Below are 18,053 nucleotides of genomic sequence, written 5' to 3' on the forward strand. Positions count from 1 at the left end.
ATGATCGATGATAGGGTATGGAAACGCGTTTGTCAAGTGCAGATTGAGAGACAGGGGTAACGATACATGTGGTTATAGATTAAAAAATTTGTCTACGCAGCGCCAGGAATCGGAGCAATAAATTCCAGCCCCACCCTGGGGGTTGAACGGCGGGATCCAACGCCGACGGTATCCAACATGATCCACGCACGAGTGAAGGAAGGAAGGTACGCACGCACTCACCCGCACAATTTACCCAGCTTAAATCCGCCCCGTGTGCATATTTCACGCAACCGAGTGATTAATGCTGATTTAATTAACTCAGGGCAGTTTTATGTGGGCACGAAGAGGGGCTGCCGAAACCCCGGGTTCCCTGATTTTCACAGCAGATTTTAGCCCTGCAATTACTCCGAACTCCGTACAACCGTTTTTGGGTTACGTGAACCGGAACCACGACGCAGCCTTGAAAAAAATCTCACATCAGATTTTTTCCCCCTGTAATCTCTACGTGATTCAATCACATTTGATTATACTCGTGAAGCTGATGATCTGCACTTGGTTATTTATATCGTTGTTTAGAGTAAGGAATGATAAGGATGATAAAAAAAGCGTTCAGTTATATCAATTGATCATCAGTAAACAAACACTTCCGACACTGATCCTGATCACCTCAGTAACAACTGTCTCGTATGATCTGTTGATAAAGTATCAGTATTTACTTTGACAAATCACATAATCAACAGACCAAGAACATTTCGTAACGACTCGAAATTTTTTTCTTCCATCGATTGAAACATCTGTATAACCGTTGACAGAAACGATCAATCCATTACGTACGCTAATGTGATCAATTCAATTTTATCATTATTATTCAACTAATTTTATTCTCATCGTCAGTCAAATAAAATATGGTTAACGTGTATTTACGAATTGTTAAACCGTATTTCGCATCTCGGCCATTAATGAATAAGATACTGTGATTGTCAGAAGGGGGTATTATCGGGCGAAGATGAGCCAGTATGCGATATTGTATTTTTCGTATGCGAAAGGGAGAGAACCGGTATGTCTGTGAGCTAAGGAGTTACCACTGAAGTAGAAGTTTCAAAGTCAAAGATGATAATTACAAGTAACCTAATTCTAAACACGTATAAATCCAATCTCAAATCGTTCATCTATATATAAAACACACACACAATGCATACAAATAATTGGGTAAAAAGGTTATCCATCTTCCGTTTCCTGTACTTCGGTATCTACCCCTCGTTCTTAAGTATCTCCTTAAGAACAGTGCGTTTCGGTTTTTCGCTCGGAGTCAGAGGCATTTTATCGATGAATCTGACGCCGCCCTTCAGCCGTTTCCTTTCGATGACTTCGGAAGCGACTAGATCGACGATATCCTTCTCGGTGACCTCGGCACCCCGATTTTTAACGACAAAGGCAACGGGATGTTCAACGTCAATTTTATCCGGCTTACCAACGACGGCGCACTCCTTGACTCCCGGGTGCTTCATTATTATGCTTTCGAGTTCAGCGGGGGCGATCTGGTTCCCCCTGTACTTGATCATCTCCTTCAACTTGTCCAGTACGTAGATCAGACCGTCGCTGTCGTAGTACCCGATATCCCCGGAGTGTAGCCACTTGTCCTTGTCAATGGCTTCCGCGGTCGCTTCCGGGTCGTTTCGGTAGCCCTTCATGATGCACGGACTCTGCCAGCAGATTTCTCCGACCTCATCCGGACCTAGGATCTTTCCGGTCGAGCAGTTGATCACCTTGCAGGCAATGCCGTAAACTGGACGTCCGCAGGATCCGGGCTTGGAATTGGCGTCCTGGATGGTGGCGGCTCCTCCGAGTTCGGTCATCCCATATCCCAGGATGACGATAGTCTGAGGCAGAGCGGCCTTGAGCTTCCCGAAGGCATCGGCAGTAATGACGCCACCACCGCCGGATATCTTCTCGAGTGAAGACATGTCGTACTTCTCCAAGCACCCGGAGTATATCAACCTAATGAGAATGCTCGAGCCCATTAGGACCCAGTTGATCTTGTACTTCTCTACCAGCTGGCTGCAGAAGTCCTCCTCAAACGCGGGTGTTATCACTCGCTTCATGTTGCCTGCCACGCAGAGGAACATACCGATCAAACCGGATATCCAGTAAAGTGACGAGAACACCGCGCAGGTCTTGTTCTCCAGATTGAGCAGCCTAACCGCGCCGAACTGGAGCAGGACTGTTCTGTGCGTGTGCTCGACCCCCTTCGGCAGCCCGCTGCTTCCGCTGCTGCAAACGATCAGGGCGATTTGGGAATCGTCTTCGAGTTCCGAGCATTTGAAGTTCTCCACATCTTCATCCGTGTGGAGATCCAGCACGGAGCGAAAGGACGTGCACTTTGAATGCTCTCCGAATACCACGACCTCAGCGTCGTTGTTAGATTCCCTCAGAGCGACGAGCACCGTGCAGGCGGACTCCACGTCGCAGAATACAATCCTTGGTTGCGACATCCCGTTCATGTACTTGAGATCCTCTGCGGAAAGGATAATCAATGGAGCATTCGGTGATGCCACGGCGAAAAGATGGTCATGGAAGGCGATACTCACTGCAGTTCATCATCGGATCCCAGGGTGCGACGGCTCCACCGCAGTAGAGAGTAGCGTACATCGGTATCACAGTATCGCAGTGATTATGGGTACAGATTGCGACAACTTCACCGGCCTTGATGCCCTTGTTCCTTAGCCAGATCGCCGTTTTGACACTGCGGTCCAACATCTGGCCGTAAGTATCCTCGACACCGGTTACAGCATCGACCTGTTTACGACACCCTCGATCACCGGTGTTCAAAGAAAGAAAGAAGCGATTCGCTTACCTGTGCGACGAAGTCCGGAGATGCCTTGAACTTCCGGAGGATGTATTCTCCGACACTTGTTCTCGGCGGTGGGACTAGAAAGTTTGGAGCCGGGGCCCTCAGTATCTTACTCTCGATGTCGATGCTATTCGTATCACCGTTCGCCACAGTTTTGCGAACCGGATTTGGAACAAGGCAGCTGAAGCACGACGGCATGGTGATAAAGCGTCTACTACTGACGTTCGAGATGTGATATTTGCAGCGGTATGTACTTGACGCCCAGGGATTGGGGGAGGAAATTCCTGGAGGAACGTCGGGACCACCCAGCAAGCTTTTACTCTAAAGGTTGACTGATCGTAAATCTGGAGAGGCTTGTTGAGTGGGCGATAAATGTTTCACTCGATTATCTTTCATTGGGTTCAACTGATAATGAGCCATCCAATCCGCATCGGCAATTTGACGTTACTATAAGTAAATGCTTCCGTCAAGTTCGAAACGTTAATCCATCCGCAACCTTGTGATGCATTACTTCTCCATGCGTCAGAAATTCGAGCGTCGAGTAATTTCCAGCTTCAATAAATAAGACGGACCGATTGCAGATGAAATTTTCTGCAGGGGGTGCAGCATCGGCGCTCCTCGACTACTGACCTTCATTTTTAACCGAAACACTCTCCCGGGGTGAATTCAAACAGTTGCCACTCGAGCGGATCCAACATCGGAATGAGAAGTGCCCACGAATTGAGGGATATGGCCATCAGGGCGCCCCGCGTGTCCACTAAGAGAGCCCATTCGCCATCCATGCTCCATTTCCAGCGGTATTGCAGTTGCGCTGGACGCGCGTCTTACCAAGGGTCGCACGTAACCCTGCATCGTCGATTACCCTTATACTCCATCGCCTAAAAGCCAGGGTCACGATGCTTAGAGGGTGTCCAGTTCGTAAGGTTCTCCGTCTGAAAGATAAAGTGTGAGAATGACAGTGCGGAAACTATTCCAGCAGACATTTCAATCCTTTGAGTCGAATCCGGATGGTAGTTGCGGTGACGAGTTATAGTTTGACTTGTTGTTAATCTTATACTCCGGCGAATGATCGATCTACGCCGGAAAAGAGATGATTATAGGCTTATCTACGTGTGGTCCGGGAATAACAAATTTATAATCAGGGATTTCTATTTAATATCAGGTGCATTGATTAAACCAGATTAACCATATAACGTTATTCGGTTTCATAGGTGCCTACGTACCTGATCAGTACACGAATCAAAAGGCACAGTTTTCAACTCTCGAAAAAAAGTTCTAACCAATCGTTATACGCCTGTTCTCTGCGCATTTTTCGCTTTGTCGGAATCAAGTGTCCAGGTAAGACAGAAATTATGTGATCCATTCGAGACGTTGCGTTGTCACTCAAACCTATCTGAGTAGAACTTCTACATTTTTTCACGCGTGCACAGATGGTTTTCGAAAGAAAGAATGATCACATCTGCACTTCTGAAATTTCTGTCATAGATGTGCAAAACCAAAGAACAGGATCAAACATTACTATGCTATGACATTGTAATTTATTTTTACGTATCGTAATATCAATCATGACGGGATGTTGAATGTCAATATAAATGGAATGACAAAGAGATTTGTTTACTCTTTTGAACACTTTTTACGTAATTAGATACACCTGCTTTAAGAAGTGTATTATAACTGATAATTAATTGCTCGTTGTATAATAAGAAGGCTTTCAAGGTGTCTTCATCGTTTTACTCAACGCGCGGCACCAATTGACGGATCGCAAACAGGATTAAAGTCTCGAGTTAAACCACCTCTGCCAAATCCCACGTGAATCTGCATCAGATTTACCGAACTGTTGGTGGCGGTTTATAAATAAGATCAATTAATGAGAAATGAATTCACAGATACGATATTCAGTTTTGGTAAATGCACGTATTCATAAACATAGAATGAAAGATGATTTTAAACGACAGTCGATTGCCATCCGAACACATATAAAATGCATTACATAACAAAACTATAATCATAGATGGACGTAATAATTATCAATTCTCTTGCTAGGATTAACCGTGAGACGGAGAGGTTGAGTGATTTATTACAAAGCGTACGTTATCGCGAATGACAAATCTCGCAAAATCGGAATCAAATGAACGTCAAGTCCGCATTAGTGGTTAAATTCACACTCTGTATCAAGTGTAATAATGTTTGGCGTTCCTACGATTTAACAAATCACTATAATAACACGAATCACGTTCAATGCACGTACCTTTGACTGATTACACGTTATTTTTTCCGGAATAGATTATCGCGTACCTCTTTCGATACACTAATTGTGCAAAGATTAGCCATCCGGATTAGGTGTAACAAAGTCAGGGTGACTACTTACAACTGTCGGGAGAATTACAATCTTCACCTTTCGGATTCTACAAGTGAAATAGAAAAATATTTCAATTTTGTAAGAAAAAAAAAAAAAAAAAATGAGAGACTATTCGTTAGAAAATCATTTGCAAATTTGAACATCAAGTTTCAAATCAAGTTCGGAATCGACGGAAAGATCATTTTTCACAATATACTTGCAACATGATGCAAAAAATATTATACATTAATACCGAAACGTAAAGACAATCGAATTTAGCTTGACTTCACGCCGATTTTCAACGTTTCGACCCATGCGATGTCGGGCAACAAACCGAAATGTTTTGTCGTTCGTGGCGAATCAGTCGTCACGGGTTAAACGCGTCGTGCGAATGCGAATCGTTGTTGCTGCGTGAATTTTCCCCTGCGGTGTGACTCCATTATATACGAATTACAGGCACGTTTGGGGCAACAATGCCGGAGGCATATCGCCCTTCTCCCCCTTTACAGGGCCAGGATTTCATCGGTGGGATATGGATGGGGTGGCGGTTTTGATTCTGCACGGCGTTGACATATGCGGCCGAACAGAGCCGCGACCTCCTGCGGGACAACCGCGTCAAATCGGACACGAATCAAGCGTTTATTTAAAATAAATTGTCCCTTTCCCCTGGCGTGTCTAATCCGCAATTGCCTTCTTCGTACCGCAGCTACTAATCCCGACTGTCTATTTCATTCCTAGGTAGGTATGCATCGCACACTTTGTAATGCGGGGAAGTACAATAAACGTGCCATCACGCCTCGTCGATCTTGCTGCTTATTTTATTGTCGGTGACTTGTTCACGGGGTTGATAACGTCGATAATAACGAGGTGTTGTTTGTTTGTAGCTTGGAACAATCAGCAATCGAAATCAGAACAACCCCTTCGGAACATATTTTAGATTTCGTGCTCTTCTGGAAATGAATCATAGCCTATGCAAATTTAGCAACATTTATGTTTACCTACACCGGAAGAAATTTTTTTTGCTATCAATTTTTATTCTCGAACCTCGAGATCAAAGGGTATGAAATCGGTGCTACGCAAGCTTTGCTCAGAAAAAAGCAAAGTGTAACAATACTTGCTATTTGACATATCGCATCAACACAAAGAACCGGGTATTTGCGTTCGCAGGACAAGTTTAAAATAATTATAAAATAGAATCTCTGCGGACAAATAACTGCGAAACTGTGGATATAATAGTGCAATGAATCGTACGAGTGCGATTAAGCCTCGAGATCATATCCATAGACAGAAAGGTGCACAACAGTTTTCAATGAATTACCATCCCTGGCGCACAACGTTAACGTTCATCGTTATTATTATAACGTAGTATAGTACAGAAATGGCAGAAGGCACGAGGCCTGATCCTCGAGGACCTAGGGAGATAGGGAGGCCGGCGTCGTATACTTACTCAAAGAGGGCATTAGCCGGGGTAGTAAAATAAAATCCTGCGGCCGTTCTTCGCTCCGGCAAAATTATTAACGTCCAGGTTAGGTGTAGGTTAGGTTATATAGGCCCTGCTACACTGCACTGGACGTCCCTTGTATACGTTATTATCTCGGTATATGTACGTGCACGAATACATTGTCGGTAGCGGTAAAAGCGGCGGCCATTACGCGGTAAAATATATACACACCGGCGCCATCTTGTTAAAGATGTTCCACAGAAGCCATCATGTACCGAAAATACGTTTATGCATACGAGTGTTGTGAAAAAGTTGAGAAAAAATCTTAACCGGTTTTCTATCATCTTCTCACATGTTTTGTAACGACGGGAATGTATCGGAAGAAATATTTTTCCGCACAACTTATACTCCAATTTTTGCAGTTGGTTTACAGACATCGAATTTTCACGTTTGATGTTTGTAATATTGTTTTCATTTCTGGTCAGACTTCGTAATTTTCGAACTCGATGAGCACCGAGTAATTTTAGTTCAAACACTTGAAAATTACTCATTTATACACAACTAATCATACTGTTGTCAGTGTAAGCTGATTACGGCTGCAGACGAAGAAAAAAGAGTTGTATAATTAGCTTAATGCTTTGCGATTAATGGCCCCATATTTTTAAGGGTCTTTGGCTTGACCCATGTATCTTGTTCCAATATCTTATGCCTTGTATCAAGAACCGCCACTTTATTGAAGCCCTGTAGTTATCATTATCACTAACTTTTTGTACACGAACCCAGCCTAGCGACGCTGTTAAAGAATTATAAACGTTTCCGATCATCCGAATCGAAAACGAAGAAAAGAAAAACCGACTAAATAATCTGCCAATGATAGTGAACATTGTATGTACGTAAAAGAAATGAACATGATCAAAATCAAGTAGGTAACACGATGAGCTCAGATATCAATTATTTGAGAAAAGATTTCGCAATTAGAACCGTTTCTGCTCGCTATGATCACTGAAATGAAATTTTACATTACAGCACATTTACAACGTGCCAAAAATAATCTGTCCCACCGTACGCTTCGAATAATTTATTTTAAACCGACGCCGAAGACTCGTTGCAGGTAATTTCATGGCGGATAAAATAATCCCAAAAACATTAGAATCGGATGAAAGTCGTTGCCGTTTTTCCTCCTTACCTAACTCTTGTTTCGCACATCGTAGCCCATTAATCCTCAACACTTACACCATAAAGTAAGTATCGTTGAGAGTCGAACGAACTTGCAGAAGGTAAATTCACGTAACACGTATATTTTATTATTTCATATGGCGTATTGTAGCTAATGCCCAGCTCCCGCCCCCGGAAACAGGGGTGTGCAGGGGACGTTGGTGTTGGTTGAAATTTTCTAAGAGCGTAAGCGTGTCACGGCGAGGACCCGTGACCTCCGCCCCCTTTTTGCGAATTATTCTTAACGCTGGCAAAGCGCTGAGGCTGATCTCTGCCGTTATACGGGTGCAGCGGTGTTTGCACGTTTCACAGAATCATTGCCATTCTTCTCGGCACGTGGCCCTCTTTCAATTATACATGGCATACGTTTCGTGTGCGTATATACATGTATATATGTGTGTGTGTGTGTGTATGAGTGTGTATCCGTATAATAAAAGCGTGTGATTGTATCGGTAATTTATCCATTCTTCAGCTGAACCTGCGCCCTGTACATTGTAAGGATATCATTAGATTTTAAATAATGCCGCTTAACATAGGTATAAGAAGCTCTTTTGTCTCGAACAAGGGGGAAAAGAAATTGCCCAGGGCTTTGTCGTAGATATTATAATGAGTTCGAGTCAAGGGTTCGAAACTTTATGGCTTATAGTCTGATCGGATGATTGGACATATTTTTGATTTTTAAGTAATTTGAGCGCTCCGAGCTTGCTGAGGATTCAATTAACGCAAATTAGTTCTAAAATCTAGACGTATTCGAATTTCTTTGCCAGGGAACAACGCTTTCGAAGATATTCAAGCGTTGACAAATCGATGAATAATTATTTTTCAACCGAGTTTCCATGCAGACACGCAGGCAGTGGAATCGTCGATTTTGCTGATTTTTTTTTTTTAGAGGTTTCATTTTATTTAGACGTTGCCTTTTTGTTGCGCATTGTGCTTTATATAACAAGAGTACGTTCCGTATTTTTTCTCGAAGCATGAAATTGAGGTTAGGATAGCGTAATGTCAGTTTTGATAGCGACAGCGCATGCGCGCAGTACAGAAAAGACTACTTTTGACTCCTACGAGTTGAAAGTAGTACTTTTCCGTACTCCGCGCATGCGCATCCGCAGACTCACTCTGCGTACGGAAAAGACGCATGAAAAACGGCGTAAAACGTGCTTGCGTTTGTATAAATGTCATTTGATTAATTAAAAACAAGTGATCGCAACGATAATTTGGATCATCAAATGAAGCCATAGATATTTTTCAGAGTTATTCGAGTAGAGTTGGAAATTGCATAAGACAGTTACTTTATTCCGGAAAATCTAAAGGCTTACACCAAGTCCATGATGATATTAAGCTGCAGACTCAAGAATAATTTTGTCGATGTGAAACATTGAACCGAAGTCTGGCAAACAAAATGTCATAAATAAGCGAAAAATAGGGGCGTATATAGAGCGAGGGTAAAGTATAATGGAGAGAAGTGGATGAAGCGGTTGCAGATATCAGCGTCGGAAGCCGAGCCAAGCGGACAGAATTGATGTTCGTACGTCGTCGTATTAATAATCCGTGGCAAGATCGCATGGCGTGATTCTGGCTTTGGATGGAGGCGATGGCGTTGCCGTACGGACGACGAAGAAGAAGAAGAAGAAGAAGAAGAAGAAGAAGAAGTCGAGGGCCCCACGGTGGGTGAACACGCTGACTTCGCGTTGGGGCAAAGCTGGCGGGATTTCGCTTCGCGTTCGTCGGCGACGGCGACGCAACGTCTAACCGACGCGTTAAACGACCCGTGTAACTCCTTTCTCGGATTGAAATTGTATTTAACGACGTGGATGCAGCGAGGTCCCAGCCATACTTAAATCTACTCAAGTATATTACTGCGGCTCTGCAACTTCGAGTCATTTTTTTACTTCGAACTTCGCATAGCTGAGGGTCAAAACTTGTAATTCCCGCCATTGCGGAACGAGCTGCGGGTTGGGTTGTTTGCAGCCGTTATATGTATACGTTCTTACAGTATTGCAATAAGTCGAGAACAATTCTACCTACGAGTAATTTCAAGTGTTTGCTATAAATAGCGCGAAATGGCAAGGAATTTAATGTTAATTTTTTGGAGAAATTGGTATTTCATACTCGAAACTTTTATCATCGTTCGTTAATTCTTAAACCTTCAGCCGAAGTATTTATAGTAAAAATCTGTGTATATATGATTCAGTTTTAAATAAAAAAAATTTTGATACACGAGTTTAAAATTAGCGAAATATAATTTTTAATGTTTGTTCAAAATTTTTTCTTCTTTTAATTATGAAAGGCACAAGATGTCTGAAAAAATTACAATTTTGAATCTGGTAAACATGGAAAAGTCAGGATATATTACGTTCCAAAATTAATAACAAGTCTACAGATATACAAACGAGCTAGTAAGACCATTGGAATTGATTTAGTTCAAAATTTGAGAAAAAATTCACTATTCAAATATAGAGTTGTATTTGTATTCATGTCCTTAACACCGAATATTCCACGCATAATTTGAATAAGGTCGAGAATTTTTTTCGTTTTATTTAAATGTATAATTTCCTTATTGTTAAATTGAGGAAATACAATTCCTATGAAAGTTTGAAATTTCGAATAGAGTACAGCTACAATCGTCTCTTCAACGAACAGCGACAATTTAAATAATCAAAAATCCGTAAAGTAACAGCAACTGAATAACTGTGATGAAAAAAATGTGTCCCCGTCTTTTTCGCGTTTCATATTGGACAGCGAGATAAAATCTACGGGTGTGCGAAAGGAGTTGCAAGTGTGCAAGATCAATGTGTACTAAAATATTCTTCTTCTCTTCCGGATACTACAATATTGCACGTATGCCTATATATGCGTTCGCATACCCATAGTTTTGGCTCGGTGAATTCCCTGTTGCGGTTATTTTTATTGGGATGCGGAACGCGGTTCTGCTATAGTCATAGAGTCGAGCCAATATCTGCGGCTCATTACACCCAGGAGGTATAAGAAAACGGGGGAGAAAATCCCGCGTTTCGATGCGGCATATACGCGGGTATATATAAAGTACACTGGTTCGCAATGATTCTGAGACGAACAATTTTCAGGACAAGTCGGTTACGTTGGCAATGCGGAATCAGCACGCAGTGCCACCATCGGCCGGCCGTGAAACAGGATAAATCTTCGTAAGCATAACTTAATCCATGGCGTGGAATGGCATCGATAATACAGAATTCCCGAAAGCGTCTCAATCTTTGTAAACAACACAATCCATGACCGTCGATTCTAACCTAAGATTAAAAAACTCAAGAATGGAGGCTCAATCTTTGTAAATACAACATAACCTATGGCCGTCGATTTTACCCAAAAATACAAAATTCGACGGCCATGGGTTACGTTATGTTTACAAAGATTGACTCTGTTTACAGGCTGTCCGGCGGTGGCGCTGCGAGCTGATTCTGCATTACCGACGTAAAACCGACTCGTCCAAAAAATAAGCTGTCCCATTGTTGGAACCCCTGCGGACAAGTGTACCAACTACATGAATCGGATATATCAGGCGATGCACGTAACCTATAACCCGTAACCTGATCTAATAGCTTCCTCTTTTTCATTCTCAGAGTCGAACTTCTGCTTATCTCCGGCTTATTTTCTCCCTCCTTTTTTACTTTCTTCTCCTCTTCATTCGATTCGCTTGAACACTTTTACAGAGATACAAGGATCTAACACAACAGAACTTTTCTTTAGGTGATCAAATAAATGACAGAAATAAAAAAAAAAAAAAATGAGCGGTCATCATGTGTCGATTCGCCTCGTGATTTGGCATAACGCAACCCTGGTGCTGCAACTTTGGTTATACCGAGGACTTGGACATAAAACGAGAGGAAATGTTGAGCAAGTCATTGGGACTAGGGGGCGTCTCTCGAAATTTTCGTCGACATATTCAAAAGTCAATAAGCGTTACTCGGCAATTTCTATATCGAGTCGCCTTTAGCCTTAGCTTGATACGCGGATACGAGCATGGAAATAAATGGAATCCGTGAATACTTAAAGGCTTAGTTCTTTGCGCGTAAAATGTGTAGATTAATTGATCATTAAAACGGGTAGTCACCGACTTCCACCGTCCATCTCGGAAATCATCGTCGGTAAAAAGAGAATGAAAAAAAAATAAATAAATAAAACAGGGGCTCAAAATTCATACAACATGATAAATAAATATGCGTCAGCCCGACGCGATGCCGTGCCCGTGATAATGCATAAAGACTGAATTCTTAACGACTGCACGATCTGTTGCCTGTATAATTTAATGCGCACGCGCAACAATCCGAGAGTAAATATTTGCCAGAGCTACCAACCGTCATAAAAATTCTGACAGTTTTCAGTGGCAGTTGTGCTCAATTCACAATTGTCAAAACTTTTCAACGGCTAAAGACAATTGTTGGTCACTCTGACGAACAACCGATCTCGCATTGTAGCGCGTGCGCGTTAAATCTTAGGAGACGACGAACCATGCATTCGTTAGGAATTCAGTCTGTATACAAAAAGGATTGATCACGTTTCCCGCGTCCCCGATCGAGTTCGGATGGTTTCTCGATCCCTGCAACGGGGATGACTTGCCGAGCGGGTGGGCCGATCAACAATGACCGTTTCGAATCAAAATCATTACCGCCAACGCCTCGAACAAGAGGAACCAGCGTTGCATCTCCGCTAATAGACGCCTCGTCTCGGAGCCTTGGAGCGACGGATAGAAACGAGCAGTCAAACATTGGATTGGCGTTTGATGGGAAAAATGAAGGGGATGAAAATGGTCGTGAAAGCAAAAAAGCATGGTTCAAAAAATCTGTTTTCACCTACCGCGCTTCGTGTATCAAGGAATAATTGTAATGAATTCGAATAAACGAAATTCGTATATTCAAACTTGATCCGATTTCCCGCGTCTCGTTTCTATCGCTGTCAACTTCAGCGCTGTCTAGGAGGCCTTGGACCACGGAGATGGGTGGGTATCTATCTCCGGTGTTCCCCAGGTGGGTGAGGTAACGACAAACAAGCTTTGTGGCTCGCATTGTTCGGCGTAAAGCACCGCGACGCCCCGGAGAACCAACGCCTTTCGGTTATACGTGTGTAAGAGGCGATGCCGACCTCGTAGGGTGGTCCGAAAACGATTCTCCTCCCTTTTCCCTAGCTTTCAAAAAAAAAAAAAAACCCGCGGCTATCATGCCACGCATTCTGCGAGAATGCACGGTGTAACAATTGTCGAGCAGTGTCAAGAATCAAGATCTCGTTGCTTCTTATCTTCTCGCGGAAAACGATACTCCGTATCTTTTGTTTATTTTAATCGAATACTTCAACGTACGGAATGCAAATTGAATTTCCCGCAAACTTTTCGCACTTCCAGTTTGACCTGGGGAATCGGTATTCGCAACGTCGTAAAACCTTACCGAGAGATTGACTGAAACGAATCGACTCAACTCTCCAAGTTTTTAAAGTGTCCAAGGGACAGATAATAATTCATTAATGAATCTTCATGAAATTCCGTGCTTATTCATTTGGCTTTTAGTTTCAGTTCGATTGCTCGATTTACGATTAGGTAATAAATTCGGATTTGACAAAACTTTTTAATACTTGTTGCATTTTATCGTTTGAAAATTAGAGTTTGTTTGTACGAGGTCAAAGTCTAACTCTGTACCATTTATGACCATGACTTTAGGTTAAATATTGTGTAAAGAATATTTAGCCACAACTGGATTAAACGATGTACAAAACATGTAGATACTAAGGCCATCAAAAGCGGTACATGCACCATAAAATTGTTTCTTCGATATTTTATTATTTATCTGAAAGTGGTTTTTCTTATTCTTGTTTTCCTAAACGTCGGACAAAAATTCACAATTTTGCTGATTGGAAGTAGTAACAATGGTTTACCAAAATGCGAGAGATGACCTGTCGACCAAATACCGAGTTACAAACGTGTAACAAACAATTAGTCGCATCCCTCCATCTATCAATCCACCCACAGGTGGATATTCTTAATTTTCTAGCGATAATAGAAAAATAAGAGAAAAACGACGCATGCACGATGGTGTAAAATATCTGAAACGGTTTTAAGGTATTTTGAGTATGGAGTAGCGTGACCGATTGAAAAGTATTTACGAGATTCGATCCTATTTTTTCGAAAACATTGGTTAAACTTGAAATTTTAAAAGTAGCCCAAAAGAATTCCCAAGTTTTTCCCTAAATATTCCCGACCAAATCACAATTTTCCGATTTTAAAGTGCGCTCGATTCAAATATCCATTAAACAAAGCTGCGAGTCGAACGGTATTCAAAAACACGTTTACGAAATTATATTAAACGATTGCACGGGACCGAATGGGTCGAAAAAATAAAAAGGTGATAAAAAAATTCCCTTACTTTTCCTCAACCTACCGATTTTCCCTGACCACTGACGACCACGAATAAACAACGGTCTCACCTAGTCTCAAAGCGGTTTCCACACCTGACCCCGTCCCTCTTCGGGCCCCTCGCGATAGGGGTCCGAGCAAAAAGTCAACTTGTTGCGGGGGGTGAGCGATAGGGCGTCGTCCCTGGCTGGCGTGGCTCTCGCGTATGTGAGAGCGAAGAATCGAGGAGTGTGCAGTCATCGGGTAAGGTGAAGGGCCCGTTGAGCGGCTGGCGATGGGCCTCGGGTGGGTGGGGTGGGGGGTGGGGGGTCGGGCCCACGGAGGCACGGGCCCGCGGGGGCCCCGAGAGTGATTTATAGAGGCCGCCTTTGTGCGGCGTTGTTTCGGTCAGGCCGTGAGCCGAGGCCGGGAAGCGGCGCGGTGAGATTCTCATCCGAAGATGAGGAGTGTAAGAGGGCCCGACGGAGGAGTCCCTACATCCACGCTTTTCGGGCCCTACATACCGCAGACAAAGACGGAAAACCAAACTCCAGACAGCGTGGCTCGCTGCGCAGGTAGGTATAACTTACACATATGCGATGTATATATACTATTTACTCTGCGTATACGCAGCTTGTATATAAGAGAGAAAGAGAGAGGTCGCCCACAGGTGTGCCCCTAGGCTCGCGCTCTTCGCAGTGTGCCTTAAAACCCATTACTTCTTCGACAAATCCCAAATTAACCCGACGCGTCCCCTCAAATAATAACGAACCGTTTCCTTTTTGCTTTCACTCTTGTTTCATTTTTTTTTTTTTTTGGTCCTTTTTTCGATTTTTTTTTCTCTCTCTCTCTCTCTTATCGCTATTTCGGTCACTCTCCGCGGCGAGCTTTTGATACCGCTTCCATCCATCGTGCCTGCCAAATTCTCGGATATCGTCCCGACATGCAACGCTCGATTTGTCACGAGCTTGTTGATTACACTTACATACTACCGTACGTCGTTCTTTATCGAGGACAGCTGTTTCAATTCATCGCACTATCGAGTAGCATACGTACGTATAATGTACAGCATAGAGAACAGTCAGTCATCCCGTGTTCTTCTTGTCCATTGATGGTGGAAGGAGATATTGTGACTGGTAACACTTCCGTGACCATTGTGCGGTTGAAGTGGAAAAGAGGATCACCTTTCACAACAACGTAAAAAGCAGACGAGTGATTCCACTTTGAAATTGAACATAGAAAAAAATAACTCACCGGAGCAGAAAATTTTAGTATCAATGTGGTCACACCTCAAGATCAACCAGAATCTTGCAAGTCTTAGCCAACGGCTTTGCCACATTTGAAATCCACTTGATTCCATTCGCAAAACCTTTGCCGTTGTATCGAAACTTTTCGTTTCGACGATTAAAATCTTGGCGCGACTATATTAATATTTTCTGGTCCAGCGATTTCTTTCCCGTCCGTGGTCCAACTAAATTGAAGTGTTCCAACCGATTCCAGTTAACGGAGCATAGAAGACCACGCCAACGGAAACGGGTAAAAATAACATCGAAGAGTTGGATGCGTGTCCTGGGACGATCTCTAAGGGGGTCAACCCCGAGGTTGGCCAAATGGTCAGGTATATAATATAGCCGAGCAGTTTCACATCGCTCTTAGAGAAGATCCGCCCGGGTCCTGAAAAGGTGTTAAACCATTCGGACTACAGAGGCAATTCTTTCTGGTTCGGTTTTTTTCGCGGCACCGCTGCAGATCGGCTAGGAATTTCATCCATCAGCCTGCCGGACAAGGTTATATACAGTCTCTCTTAAAGCCTCGGGGTTTTGGCGAGGTCTCTCGGAGGATCCGAAGGATCCGAAGGATCGGTCTTGGCCTCAGGTGTTGATGACCAGACACTACGGCGGCGTCTCTTCAGCCGGTATACCTTTCATCTTCTCTCTCCCTCCCTCTTTATTCTTTTTTCACTTTTTATCCTCTCCTCTCCCCCCTGCCCTCCTCCTCCTCCTCCTCCTCCTCTTCAACCCCCGTTGTTCTCCCACCTCCTCCTCCTCCTCCCCCTCCTCGTCGTCGTCGACACCGCCCTTATGCCACGGAGGAACGAGAAAAAGGCCCAAAAAAAAAAAAGAACGATAACCAAAAAATACAATATTATAGTCAGCTCGCATCCACTTATTGCTGCACATGCGTTGTATATGTGAACATCTGTAAACTTGTCTGTATAATATTTACTCGCACGTCGATGATCGCCGGTCCGGGGTGTAAATCATTAGAAATATTAATTAAACTGTAATACCTCCGTTCCTTATACGCCCCACACTTTGAAAAACGCCGTTTTATATTCAAACACGACTGTAATTAAATACAAGTCTTGCACATCGCCCCCGGGACATTTTTTTTTTATACCGCGTATAAGCGAACACCGAATTTCTTTGATGCACGCGTTTATTGATCTCACCTTCACAACGGAGCTTACCTAAGTACCAGAATTTTTTCTATACCTTCTAAACAACGGAGATCGTTTGTTAATCGCACGATCCAGAGTCAGGTAGTTGAAAAATTCGAATTTTGAAAAAATCGAGAATTCGAAACAGGAATATCAAATGATACCTTCTTCCTGCACTGATATTGTACGAGACAATTGATTTGTAATCAATGCAAATTAGCGAACCTCCAAGATCTGTATCGTTAAAAATCGAAAATTCGGACAAATCTCTGGTAAAATCTAACGATCCTAAAAGACGCTGCGTTCGTTTCGAATTACAAAATCTTGACGGTGAATGGAAGGAATTTACGCGTTACAGTAAAAAGCACTGTAGGAACTTTTTTAAACTACGACGCCGCAAGCCAGAGAAAACTAAATTGAGGCTCAGTTGGTCAAAAACATTCTCACTTATGAAATCGATGATAAGTATGAGTGAGAAATTGGTAAGTCGAGTGATATTACTGAGTAGGTATAACTTTATGCTTCATTCTACATCCGCGAGGTAGAGAATTTCATTTTCTCTTTTATATTGACGGGCTGCTCTGATGCTCGTAGAATATTTAAGTGGTTACGGCATTATTCCCGCCTTTACAAGCCGCTGTTCCTTACTAAAGAACGAGATCTCAACAAGCCTTGAAGCCCGAGAAGTAACTCCATCTACCCCCCGTCTCCCTCTCTCTTTCTCCCTCTCTTTCTCTTTCTCTCTCTTTTTATTCCTCGCGTCGATTATAACACCGTCTTTCTCCGGGTAGAAGGAGGACCAAGAGCGAGAGGCGCATGGAGGGATAATTCATTTGTGTATTGTGTTTCGCATTATACCCAAAACTGGGTGAGCTACAGAAGTACAATGGCTACTCTGGCACCAACTGGCGGAGTGTTCGGTCATTGAAATGAACTGCACGCAACTTGCGCCGCGTCGCTATATTCTACGTTACGTTTCATTTTCATTTCCATTTTTTTTTTTTTTTTTTCTACTCCATCTCCTTCCCCTCGACTCGCATTCTTCGGTCGCTTCACATTTTGCACATCGCAGATCTATCCGTCCACTTCGAGTCCACCTTGTCAATTCACACGCGAATTTTATCATCTTAAATATCTCTTCCTTGAATGATGAAAATTCACTTCTGATATGATATTCCATTTACGATGACCTCGTCGATGTCTTGACCATGCTGGTGCAGTGAGAGAAATTTTTATTTCCGGTTACCGCTCAGTCCTCAACTATTTTCATTTTTTACCACAATCGAAATATAGAGGTTCTAAGTAGAAAATGAAAATTAGTTTCGCAGCTGTAACCGGAAAGTCTAGTATCTGTTAATATTCTTTCTCATTACGATCACTGTTGGTATATTTTCTTGCAACTGTTGCGAAAATTTCATGCTCGTGCAACGA

The 18,053-nt window shown here is 42.9% G+C and overlaps 1 protein-coding gene across 1 annotated transcript; it reads right to left on the minus strand.

The window, feature by feature from the left end:
* Nucleotides 1–697: 697 nt before the first annotated feature.
* On the minus strand, nucleotides 698–3,178 carry LOC124182428 (luciferin 4-monooxygenase-like). Its single transcript, XM_046569717.1, has 3 exons — nucleotides 2,837–3,178; nucleotides 2,571–2,778; nucleotides 698–2,497 (listed from the first exon to the last, which is right to left on the minus strand). The coding sequence occupies exons 1-3, from the start codon at nucleotides 3,029–3,031 to the stop codon at nucleotides 1,233–1,235; spliced, it is 1,668 nt and encodes a 555-aa protein (XP_046425673.1). The 5' UTR covers nucleotides 3,032–3,178; the 3' UTR covers nucleotides 698–1,232.
* Nucleotides 3,179–18,053: the final 14,875 nt, after the last annotated feature.

This window comes from Neodiprion fabricii, chromosome 5, assembly GCF_021155785.1.
Source record: "Neodiprion fabricii isolate iyNeoFabr1 chromosome 5, iyNeoFabr1.1, whole genome shotgun sequence".
Classification (NCBI taxonomy): domain Eukaryota; kingdom Metazoa; phylum Arthropoda; class Insecta; order Hymenoptera; family Diprionidae; genus Neodiprion; species Neodiprion fabricii.

Coding starts and splice junctions, on each gene's coding strand:
- LOC124182428 (XM_046569717.1), bottom strand. CDS start 3,031: ATGCCGTCGTGCTTCAGCTGCCTTGTTCCAAATCCGGTTCGCAAAACT. Junction 2,779..2,836: donor CTCCGGACTTCGTCGCACAG/GTAAGCGAATCG, acceptor TGTCGTAAACAG/GTCGATGCTGTAACCGGTGT. Junction 2,498..2,570: donor GGATCCGATGATGAACTGCA/GTGAGTATCGCC, acceptor TCCTTTCCGCAG/AGGATCTCAAGTACATGAAC.